The 13259-nt window shown below is 40.4% G+C and overlaps 1 protein-coding gene across 1 annotated transcript; it reads left to right on the forward strand.

Moving 5' to 3' along the window:
* Positions 1 to 5307: 5307 nt before the first annotated feature.
* Positions 5308 to 6702, forward strand: hoxa5a (homeobox A5a). Its single transcript, XM_030789582.1, has 2 exons — positions 5308 to 5875; positions 6452 to 6702. Exons 1-2 carry the CDS (start codon positions 5308 to 5310, stop codon positions 6700 to 6702), a joined length of 819 nt encoding a protein of 272 aa, XP_030645442.1.
* The last annotated feature ends 6557 nt before the right edge of the window (positions 6703 to 13259 follow it).

Genomic DNA, 13259 nt, shown 5'->3' on the forward strand with positions numbered 1-13259 from the left:
CTAATCTCACTACCAACAGCAACAACGTTTACAACGTTAATAAAATAGCGAACATTGATTTCTCGCGCACTACCCCCGTGTTTTTTTTAATCCACAACCCTGAAGATATGCGTTTCGCACACATCTCGTACACTGTACCATCATATTTTAACAATTAACTCTTCATTTGTCGATCATGCATGAAAGTGTAGCAGACCCTATAAGAAAATCACAGACTATAATTAGCATGGTTAAACCGACTGCAAGATCACATTTGAACGGACACAGTGGGAGGCTTAAATCAACGAACCATAGTGTCTTTAGCGCTCTCAGAACTCCAGGTACGTTGTGCACGAACGGCCATCATATTATTTTATACTCTGAAGGGAAACGAAGCATCTGCGATGATAATTTTAAGAGACGACTGGCAATCTGTCGGTAATCTATATGCTCTGTCCAAAATATGTTCTACACAACATGATGGAAAGAACAAATACTTCCTGAGATCCAAATCGTACACAGGGGACCTCTCTCTCTCTCTCTCTCTCTCTCTCTCTTTCTCTCTCTCTCTCTCTCTCTCTCTCCGATCCTCACCATTGCTCCTTCTCTTCTCTACAACAAGAAATGTGAGTTGCTTGTGATATACAGTGTTTCAACCATTTGAATGCATTTAAAGTATTTTTAAATACCGAGTCAATGATTTAAAAAAAGAAACTGCTGCAATTCTGAAATCAGGAAACACATTAAGTACTCAAACCCAGAAATGATTGCGAAATGTGACTAATTAATATGAAGAAATAAAGCAATCCAGTACAAAAAATAAATAAAAATAATACACAATTTTCATATATATGTAATACGTACTTATGCACCATGTGAACGGCCCACATAACAACAACATTTATCTAATTTGTTTCTGTAAAGAAAAACAGTATCTAGCATACTGAAGATACGTAGGATATCCAATAATTCTGATCGGGCCACGAAAATTATTCAAGCCAGCAGTATTCGTTGTCTTCATTTTGAAACATGGATGGTGACTATGTGGAGGTTCGTATCATTTTGAAATATGCATGGTGACTACGTAGAAGTTCGTATCTTAAGGTGGTAACGGTGCACAGAGACAAAGAAATACTCACGGCATGAGTGTGGAACCTGACTGTCGTGGATCCAGTATATATTATTTCTTTTCGTTGGCTGTGTGTAGACAATGGATATAACATGTGAACATTTGGGAGGTAGATACCTAGAGTGAATCTTCTTTTGACAGTATAACGCACTATTAATGACCTACAAGGGGAACACGTTCAGATATTCTGCCAGGTTGTAACTGATTATTGTTTCCTTTAAAAAAAAAAATGTCTGATAAATCCCACAATCGATCAAAAACTCGGATGTGTTTGGACTGATTTGGTTCGGTTTCGGTATTGTTTTTGGCTGTGTGCGCGTGGGCCTGACAGAGGATGTGTAGTAATTAGCAAGTTTTTTCCGTAACTATAATTTTTTTTGTCTGCTTTGAGGACTATTTTGCGACGTTTTACTCTATGATTGTTCAGAGAGTGTTATAAAACATTTTGCCAAAAGTAACTCGAGTAAAAAAGTGTGGATGCGTTTCAGAGTCCTTTATGAAATGTTCATTCATTTACAGGACGAGAAACACACCAAACCATTAACACAGCCTGATCAGGAGTCTTTATTACTCTCAGATAACGTATTAACTCTAACATCTGCATTCCTGAGGTTCCCAGCACGAGGAATAAAGGTGATCAAACTCTTCCAACAAACAAGGGCTTCTCCTGAATGAATGTGAGCACAAATATAATTCGTTCTTTCTGAATACGGGAATTAATAGAACACTAGCCCTGCGTAAGAGTTTTGCAGCATAACCAGAGGGTCCACATATGCAGTTGCTTGGCTGAAGATCCATGTAAACTCAGCCAGGGTTGCTGCAAGATGGCGCTCATTCTGATTCTGATTGCTTTGGAAACACCTTCTGAGCGGACGCGCGAGGACACAAATCCGTTGTTGTCAGTGAAAATTTACAACTTTGCTGGAGAAGTTTACGAGGCGCCGCTGCTTGCCATTGGCCGCCCGTAGTCATGTGACATAAGCGAGCCTGAGTAGGCAATGGACTTATTTATATGTATGCTTTCCGTCTCCAGGATAGGGCTGCATTCTTCTGACTAATTTGTAATGTTCTGATATCCTCCGTTTTAGGAATTCAGTCTATTGTTGTGCTCCGCCTTATTGCTGACTTTTTATTAGTTGTTGTTGTGTTTGTTTTGTTATATTTTTCCACGAAATGGTAATTTCGCTCAGATTGTCTCCTGCTGCATGAGGCAAACATGAATAACCGCCTAACTGTCAGATGAGGACTCCCTGTCGACGAGACCGTTGGACATCCGATCAGATGGTGGGCTATCAGTGTTTAAGAGTGGAGGCTGCTCTGCCGTGTAGTGGGGATCCGGCTGCTTGTCGCCCTCGTGTTGTTCTGAGATTCCACTGGACTCGTGAACATTATGAAGGGTAAGTTTTTACTGCTCATGCCTTTACTTTATTCTGCAGGCGTAACCTATAAGATAAAGGACAGGCCACCCCTAACTGTAATTTTCCTTGGGATATTATTCTTATTCTTATTCTTATTCTTATTCTTATTCTTGTTCTTATTCTTATTGTTATTATTGTTGTTGTTGTTGTTGTTAATGTTGTTGTTGCTGCTGCTGCTGTCGCAATTCTTGTTATTATTGGTGTTAATATTATTGATAGTGATATGTGCATGCCATCGGCACAGACATGATTATATCACCTGTGTCAGTATGGTTTATTTAGGGATCTGCGTGCGCGGCTATTTTACTTAGAAGTATGATCTCGAAGAGCGGTCATAATCATCTTAGAACTGTAATTTATCATGTTCCCATCTGAAGCTGATTCTTGTCCAAGTCTTTAGTTATTAATAATTTTTGAAACGAGCAAAACGGACACCACGATGTAGGGTGCTGACTGCAGGTAGTGAACGCTCGCAATGTACATTACCGCCACTCGGTGGCGACCTAGCACGGTAGAGTCTTCATTTACTGGATGCTGGTGTGTTACTCTTTTTTCGTTCAGTTTATGTTAGTGTCGTTTGTATGCGCTTTTATAGTACCATGCGAGCCCGCTTCATAAATGCGTGCATACTGTGATCACTGCGTAACCTAACACTGTGGGTGTGAAGAGGCTGCAGCCAAAAATTGTAAGAATAACTAAATTTACTGTTTAACTGATGTTTTAATTTGTTGTCTGATGCCCAGTTATAAAGCTAACGGTCAGTTCTGTGGTAGGACAAATATTGTATTTTTGTGGCATAAGATTGTTTGAATATATGTTGACACTGTTTTGATTTGTTCTGTCTATAGGATACTAAGAGCTCAAGGGCTTCGTCGAGGTCAGATCAAACGGATAAAAACTCTAGGCCCCAAGCTTTTAAATGCGTTTGCGTTGACAATTTCTTTCACATGGTTCTCATTACTGGTTTGACTGTTTTTCAGTTTGTCCGTTTTCTTTCTGTTAATGCTTTTGATTGTACTTCATAAAAAACATTATTTCTATGTATTTGATCCCTAATTACCATAATGGCTGTGGACTTCGAATATGTATTAGTTTTAGTTTCGACTGTCGGGAGAAATCTATCCTGCGAACTGATCCGTCAACTCACTTCTGCCTCGCTTTCAGTTCAAACACGCGACTATCTAGTTTCTTCCGGGCTATCAGACAGAAGCAAACGCAAAAAACATAATACTTGGTATATGACGGGATCTTCATCTCACGCAACAGTCTCCTAACCCAGGCGTGCTACTAAAACTAGCCCAAGAGAGGAGGACGCAAGCGCTAGCCCAGTCTAGCCCATTTCATGCGAAATATTCACAAAACTGTTACGTATCATTATTAGCGACAAATATCACACTACAGGTACTACCCGCCGTCTACATTATATTATTATTATTATTATTATTATTATTATTATTATTATTATTATTATTATTATTATAATTAACAACAACAACACAACAATCCTACTACTAGTACTACTACTAATGATAATAATAATAATGCCAACAGCATATTATAAACAAATAGAAAATATTGTAAACTAGCTCTAGTAACTGTAAGTAAGCTACGGTTGCAGCCATTAAACACACAAATTACTGCTATTACACATATTCACATATTCATAGTTATAAAGCACCGTGAGTTTCGGCAGGCGGGAGGCCATTTTTATTCTCATATTTTTTTATATTTTGTTTTCATATTTATGTGTGTGTGTGTGTGTGTGTGTGTGTGTGTATATAGCGACAGAGGCTACATTCATTTCTGTGAGGTGGTGTGAGAAAATGAAAGAGCCAAAGAACTGTTATTTTCTGTCTAACGTCTTTTTCTGGTTACCGAGGATCGTTATGCCCTACTACTCAGCAGGCTGATGCACAATGAACGCCCTATCGCCGTCTTATTGAGTAATATTAATATGTGCATATGCGACCGAGAGCGCATTCCATTTCCTCTTTAATAGTTCTGTTCTCTTTTTCATTCCAAATATATTGTTTAACCGCTGTTTTAGGACATTATAGATTTACTCTTTACATTCTTTCCCATTCATCACGCATAATAAATAATTATGTGTGTTGGCACACGGCTGATGTTTTTTCCTTTTCACTCACGTGTATTTAATCTCTATTTAGTTAGCTAATTTCCATTTTGTTGACTGGACATTATCTTTCATTTGACAAGTTTCGTTTCCATCAGGGGAAGAACGCGCACAGTGCCTCATACCGCGTTTTGCAGACATTGCGTGTTCCGCGCATTGTTTCAAAGGCGACACTATTTCTACCGCATAGCCGTTAACCTCCCGATGACCTCGCCATGCAGGCTCTTTGTGACGGGAAACACTTTTGACATTTACCAACTAAGCCAGAGGATGGCGCGCGACTACAATTCTAAACACAAACCAACCGCTGTTCGTTCCTTCCCACCAATGCTAATGCGCGCTCCCGTTTCCAAACAATCCCACCCAGATTTCCTGCTTGCGTCGGAGTTTACAGCTGGAGGTCACAGAACAGAATTTACGACTGGTCAACAAAAGCACGTGACTTCATGGCGTACCCCATATTTGGGCGCCTACGTAAGGCAGCAAGAAGTCTGTGTCTTACTCATTTCCATAATTCATCATAAATTGTACAAGGGCGCAATAGACGCGCAAAACCATCAAGACAGACAAATCAGGCACAGACGTTACAGTTTGTTCAGTAAAAAAGTAATAATAACAAATAGTTACAAGACAGTTATTGTCAACTAATGAGCTCCTATTCTCTGAACTCATTCTGCGGTCGCTATCCAAATGGCGCGGACTACACGTTACATAACTATGGAGACCATAGCTCGAATGAGCAGTACCGGGACCCTTCAGGGATACATTCCGGCAGGTATGGCTATGGCTACAATGGGATGGACCTTAGTCTCGGGCGCACCAACACAAGTCATTTCGTCTCTTCAAGTGACCGAGCTCGGAGCTACGCACAGACTACGACGGCGACGCCTGTCGATGCCCGGTACAGTCAATCGGTCACCACGAGCGCAGCCGTATCGCAAGCCCCTTCCCCTGACCGCTCACTTGCATGTTCCTCCGCCGCCAGCTCTCCCGTCAGAGAGTCCTCACACCGCACGATAAAAAGCTCGCTCCCGAACCCCACCTCCGGTTCGAAAGGCAGTTCCTTGAGGATGGGTCGAGAGGGCATCTCCAATACTTCCAACAGTATGGAGGAAGAAAAGCCGACGGGAAGCGCGCAGACAAGTTCACAGAGTGTATCCGAGACACCCCAGCCACAGATATACCCATGGATGAGGAAACTTCACATAGGTCATGGTAAACACATTAACTGTTTTTGTTTGACATCTGCTGTGTATTTGTGGATTAGAATGTTTTAAACTTATGCTGGAATTACGTTACTGAACGTTTTTCATGTCATATCCGGACAAGTGTTCTCTGAAAAACTGACTGAAAACCAACCCCAACCGCAACCCAAACTTTTTTAAATAGATATATTTTTTTACATCCAATGCCACGTTATCCACGTAATGCATATTTTAAAATTCATTGTATATGCGAGATATATATATATATATATATGTGTGTGTGTGTGTGTGTGTGTGTGTGTGTGTGTGTGTGTTTGTATATGTATATACGTGTGCGTGTGTATACATACATGTATATATATATATGCATATTTTGAGTTAATTTGTTAGAACTTGTTTGAACCTGCTTGAACGTGTGTGAATGAGAGAGAGAGAGAGAGAGTCGGTGGGCGGGTGGGTGTGTTCTCGAGAGTAGCTAGTTTGTCAGAAGCAGGGTTATACTGTTTTATGACCCGAAGATGCACTGTTTTAATCGTGCTGTTTGTTACGGTGGAATTAAAATCGTTGAAATATCTGTGTGTGACAGACAGCTTGGTCGGATCAGAGGGAAAGAGAGCAAGGACAGCCTACACGCGCTACCAGACCCTCGAGCTCGAGAAGGAGTTTCACTTCAACCGCTACCTGACGCGCCGCCGGCGGATTGAGATAGCACACGCGCTTTGCCTCTCTGAAAGACAGATCAAAATTTGGTTCCAAAATCGAAGAATGAAGTGGAAAAAGGACAATAAGTTAAAAAGCATGACTATGGCGGCAGCCGGCGCGGGATACCGACCCTGAGAGGGAGAGAGAGAGAGAGAGAGAGAGAGAGAGAGAGAAAGAGAGAGGGGGAGAGAAAGAGTAAGAGAGAGAGAGAATTTCACCTAAATATTGCACACTCTGTAGAAATACGTGTTGTAGACTTCTCTCATTGCCTTGAGCGCCACCAGAAACTTCACTTGGTCCTTATAGGGACAGTGCTCAAGCACCGACCTTAAAACCTTTAAAACAAACAAGCAAAAAACTTTTCCTTTCTATTTCTTCCCGTGGTAATGCTAATGTGATTAGACCTGCACCCTGTAACTGCCTATGTAGATTTAGAAAAGCCACATGAAGGTGTTTGTATAATTTATTTCATATTCTTATCGAAACTAAAAGCTTAACGCGCCCGTAATATTCATTTGAGTTATCAGTAAAAACGTGATGACTTCGGCTCTTGAATGAAAAAAACGTAGACGAGTTTTGTGTGAATAAAACTAATTTATTCACTGTTATTTGTACATATGACTATTTATATTTTTTTTTCTTTTTTGTCAACTTCTACTTGAGTGTTTTCTTTTCGTTAGTCGACACCCGTTACCTGATAACGAATATTGCTAACGAAAGAACAAAGTCATACACTACTGTATTGTGTGTTGTAAAAATGTTGTTACACATTTGTATCCCGCCTTTGCACGAACAGTTATTTGTTTTTATATTTAATTCACCTGACGTAATGTCCGATCTGAGAGGGCAAGAGAGAGAGAGAGAGAGAGAGAGAGCTGTGTGAATTCGCGAGCCCTTCAGTGTGCGAATGTTTTCAGAACGGACCTAATGTTTGAAACATTTGCTTTAAAGTGATTTGACATTTTGTAAATGTTTTCAATGATACTGGAAATAGATGATATGATATGCCCATGATGTTAAAGTGACAACAATAAACTATTTATTGTAACTTTTATGTTGCTGTTATGAGACGTTTTTCTCGATCGACGTGTGGTGGACATGTCCTCTCACAAGGGGCGCAAACTGTTTAAAATTTCATTTTAATTCGAGATTGACGTATCTGTCTTAAATTCCAAGGGCGGTTGTTTAAAACCACAGTTGTTTTTCTTATTTGACTGGACAAAAACATAAATAAATACAGTTGTTTTTGCTAGTTCAAACAGACAGCTGCACGATGCTCAAGCTGTTATTCTCCGTCGTATATCGAAATGTTAAACTCCGGCTTGACTTTTTTTTAACAGACTACACAAAATCAACAAGTGGCATTGGCAAGTTCTCCTCTTACTCACCCTGTGTGGGGTATACTCATCCCCTTTCACCATGTCTACGGGCTGTGTGTCCACGCCCTACTGCTGGCACTAAGTCTCCCCGAGGATTTAGTTGGAGTTTGGTGCCTAGAAACTTTATTAGACTTCGTGCCGTTCCAGCTCCTTTACACTGGTGCTTGGGATGAATAAGGGGTTTGGCCCGTGAATGAGATCATAAAATCATCCACTGCTCGCGGACAGATAGGCCAACTGGCCATAAACCAGTCACGTGGTACCATTAAAGTGAGTTTTATGGTTTTGGGGAGTTGACAATATATCGCATATAACATCTAACCGCATTGACGCGCGGCTCCATTTGACTCTTTTCGCAGGCAGTATCAGTGTGTCTTTACTTCGCTAACACACCAGGTTTGGCTGGAGATGGAACAAACGCGCCGGAGCTGCCCGAGGGCGCCAGAGTCTGCTTTTGGTAAGTTTTCGTCTCAGTTCCTCGCTGCTCTCGTGCATGGACCAATGAGTACAGAAAAGGAGAGAAAAGGCGTAAACAAGCACAGATCTCAATATTTCATTCGTTAATGAGTAATTTCCACAGTAAGCGACATTGTGTCCGGCAGATGGGAGGCAGGGTGGGCTCTGTCATAGGCTGTAATTGCTTCCTTCCCACCGTAACTACGTTTTCGCTCTCTCCATCTGAACTGCGAAATATAATTCATTTTCGACGCTGGTCTAATTATCTTTTGCAGTAGTTACACATGGTCAAGCGTTGGCCCAATTGTGTTTTGTTAATGCTGAATATTGTAATGGAGCCTCTTCCTCCAGTGACTTCAGTGCCGCAGAAAGACTAGGGTCAGTGTGTCTCTGTTTTTATAATGCAGTCATGGTTGTTTATGTGGATACTAGGCAGTTATAGTTTTGCTGCCATATACGAAGTACATATATGAAGTACTTGGATTTAGTCATCCATTGTCTCGGCATTGTACTGACTGTGAGTGATGTAAAGGGCCAAAGTTTGTCCCTTATGGAGGCCTTATTTGCTTCAGCAGAGTCATCAAGTGAGTTCACTATTTATAAACACGGATCTTCAAATTGGAATTTTATAAGTTGTATAAATTTTCTTTAGCTCTCAGACTTGGTCTTTTCACATAGAAAGAGAAGGGGGGGGGGCAGAGGGAGGGCTTTATTAGTTAAATAAAATAAAAAAATTTTTATCTTCGTTAATAACAATATTGCATTGGAAAGTGGAAACGAGTACAAAATTCTCTTATTGACAATTTTGTGATCACCTAACAATAATCGCGCCATCACGCAATATTCCGCTTTTCTTTCGTGTTTCAGCATTTACTTGGACGTGTGGCGTCACGTGCATATCTAGTGAACCATGAGAGGCTTGATTTTGTATACTGCTTTTTATTCAAGATCCACTGATGAAGAATTCGTGGGTATTTTATAACAGCTTGTTGTCAACCGCGGATCGGTTCTATCTCACTGCGACCAAGGATATTTATATGATGTTACTGTAAGGGTCTATACGTGAATCTGAGGTAATCTAGGTCTACGTATTCTCGAAGAAACGTGAACAAATCTCTCTCATGTTAAGACTAGAAATGTCACAGTTTCAGTCGGGTCTTTCGACTGTTTCGAAATGTTGTGATGTTAATATGTTGTGACCGCGTTTGAATCATTGGTGAGTGCACAAATTTGACGGATTGTAATTTCTGAAACCACATGAGACATACGCCAAGTAATATTAAATCTCATTGAGTTTGCCTCGTTACACAATAGGAAACTAAAACACTAAAAGACCATCAAGCCCAAATTCTTGCACAGAACGGTGTAAGAAAACACGTTTATTGTGTCTATACATTCAGACTGAAGAGGATGAGCGAGAGAGGAATATATAATGTGTGTGTGTGTGTGTGTGTGTGTGTGTGAGACAGAGAGGGAGGGAGAGAAAGAGAGAGAGAGAGATGTGAAGCTGAAGCCCAGTAATTCGTTTCGAGAGAGTTAAACGTCTCCGTTCCCGGTTCACTGAGAGGTCACCGGCAGCAGTAAGATGGATATGCACAGCCGCGAACCACCAGCAGAGCTCGCTTTTGGCCAAGTTCACTGTCACCCGAACCGCGCACCCCTGCGGCTTGCAGAAAAAAATGTAATTAGGCAAAAAAGATGGTACCTCCACACACAGCAATCACAATTTCACATAGACCTAGATCACCTGAATACTGACATCTACGTTCGAATATTTTCAAAGTTTGTTTGGACGAGGTTTTGGCCTAGAAAAAATGACCCTTTGAAAAACATAAAATTCTAATACAAATATCAGTACTAATGCTAATAACAACAGTCATAGCAATAAGAACAACAGCAGCAAGAACAACTGTAGCAACAACTAATAGTAATGACAAAAATAACAACGACAACAACATCAGTATAATAATAATAATAATAATAATAATAATAATAATAATAATAATAATGATAATAATAATAATAATGATAGCTGTAGAGGGCATAAGCAGGGCCTGCTGTTTGAATGGATGGCCACAAGCAAAACAACCTATATTTACGTGAAATAGTGAATAGTGAGAAAGAGAAAAGGGAAAACATGGGGTCAAAAGTTTAGCTGTGAACACATCGCCATCATCTGTTTCGGTGGAAAGCAGTGCCCGGTTTACAATGGCACAAAAGATCGAATAGCCATGAATCCCGCGAGCCCAGGGGTGGCCTCGCGGTGAACCTTGAAAGCAGAATGACCTCGGGTTCGTCACCCCAAGAAAGAGACCCCTCTGCCTCCTCGACCGAAATGGACTGTCGCGCGTTTTATTAGGGCGTGTGATTGGTGAATTTCCTCTGAGTAAATTGTATTTGATAGTCTTGAAGACTGGGCGAAATTAGCATTGTAGGATTGATCATCTTCCATTGTTCCTCGGTCGTAGACATGCTTTGACTACAACAATCGGGCGGTTTTAATCTCTCTGCTTCTCTTTTTCAGTGGCCATCTGAACAGTCCTGGCTGTGAGAAATGTAATTTCGATGAATAAAAATTCTTTATAGCTCCCTAAACCTGTCGATTTCAAATAGCATTTTTTAGACAAAGGCGACATTGATATTTCAAAGCTATCGGCATAACTACATTACAAATAGGATATTTAATAGGATATTTAATTCTTTCTTTCTTTCTTATTTTCTTTCTTTCTTTATTTTCTCATACGCATTATTTAAGACAATGAAGGTATTAGTTTTTGAAATGTCACATGGACATTCAGAGACTCAATAATCCCATCGACGTCTTCAAAACAGAAACTCAAGTCTGCTTGTTTCAATGCAGTACGTTATGTTCCAGGGTCATAACAATAAACTACACGCAAGTTCCGTTGTTTGGTCATAGCCCCGTTTACTAATCTAAACTCAGAAACGTTTGTTTCGTTTGGAACCGCTTTCTATGAGGCGTAGGAGGAGAATGAATTGTGTTTTCCTAAATTATAATCGATAGAATTTCAGACCAGTCAGAAAGCTAAGATTGTCTGTGAAAAGATCCTGGCTTTTATGTTTACTTGGAAAACTATATCCTTATAGCTTTTCAAAGAAAAGAGAATTTTACTCACAAATAAAATATCACCCAAAAGTCTTTCGTGCTTCCTTAAAATTTAAACAGTTCAATGAATAATGTCCACTTAATTCTGTTTCTCAGGATTGATAGGGTTATGTCATAATTAACTATAAGTTTCTTGAATGACACGTTACAGCTCTCTTATATAGAGTTTAAACATTTTCAATACTAATCAATATTAATCTCTCCGATTAAAAAAAAAAAAAAAAAAGAAACACAAAACAAAACAAAGCAAAAAAAAAACTTCCACGGTTTTGGCAAGAAGCTTACCCAAAGAACACATTTCAAGGGCGAATCATAAAACTCATTCTGACAAATAGCTTTGATCACGAGCAGGGAAAATATGAACGAAATAATTAAATAGTCTACGAAAACGAGCAGTTTTATACAATGCCAAACTTTAATTGACAGCCTGTCACGGTGTAAATTATACAGCTAAATTTGACCGGGAATACTCTACTGCATATTCTGAACTATTTGGCCGTTGCTTTCGACTCAGGCTCTTTTCAGGGAGGATATTTATTTTAGTAATGGCTGTTAAACTGACACTGGATTGTAAATGTAGACCACGTGGAGCGTACTCTTATGTGGACATTATAGTGACAGATTGGGTGTGGGGTTTTGAGATCTTGGCTTTAACTCACCGGACGCACATCTTGCCACGAGAGATGTTCTTGTAACTGTCGTACTAGATTACAGGTACTGCACATTTTCAACGTCTGTTTAATTCATGCTGTCTGTTCCATTGTGAGTAATGTGTATTTAGCTAATGTTACTCACTAAATTATATCAGTCTTTAACTGGAACTCAAACTGGAAGCTTTTATGGACAACAAAGCAACAACTGCATAATTATTTTTTGTGTATTTACTTATACGATTCAATAACTAATCACTGAACATAAATTGTATTGTCTTTGAACCCAAACTCGGTGTAATGAAAAGGTTCTATATAATCTGCAGTGTGGAGCTCGAGGCCAAGCGGAGCGCGAGCATTGGGTTATAACGCGGCATCATGGCGTATTTTTTCAACCGGTTTTCTTTCTTCTCGGGTGCTGTCGGCTGCTTACCTCTCGAAGTAAGCCAGTGAAATCCCCCAGGGACCAAAACCATTGGGATAAGCTAAGTCCAAGGCCGGGGTGAACTCCAGGTCAGTACGTCTAACAAATATGAAAATGTAGCCTTCGTGGAGGGCACGCCTTGTTGTTTGACAAAGACTGTCACTGCCCAAGATTAATCAGAGGAGAAATGGAAACTAAGTCACCGTGGGGTCAGCCCAAAGTTATCTTTTTGCCCGCGATGTACATGATTAAAGTGCTGAGCCATGACGGAACCAAGACATTTCAAAGTTCCGAGGGACTTCTGGGCCTCCGGATGGGGATCCACTTTGGCTGGACGCTCTGTGCAATGTATGGAGTTTTTATCGCATGGAAATTGTAAGGTGAACGTCAAATTAACTACGCAGAAGCATCGAAAGGAGAAAGACCCTTCCTGGAGAGCATGGTCACAAGATTTGATTTGTATTTGTTGGAGTAATTTGCCATAGCACTTGAGATGCAGGATCAAAATATTGTGGTGGCCCCGAGCTCGAACAAAGTTGGCCCACTTGTGCCATGTTCCGCTAGCGGCAACCGACAGTGAGAACTAGATCCCGCTATGGAATGACCCTGTCTGTCGTGTATGCAGTAATCTACTTCTGTCCACCTTGCTTAAACTG

The sequence above is a fragment of the Chanos chanos genome, chromosome 12 (assembly GCF_902362185.1).
Source record: "Chanos chanos chromosome 12, fChaCha1.1, whole genome shotgun sequence".
NCBI classification, from domain to species: domain Eukaryota; kingdom Metazoa; phylum Chordata; class Actinopteri; order Gonorynchiformes; family Chanidae; genus Chanos; species Chanos chanos.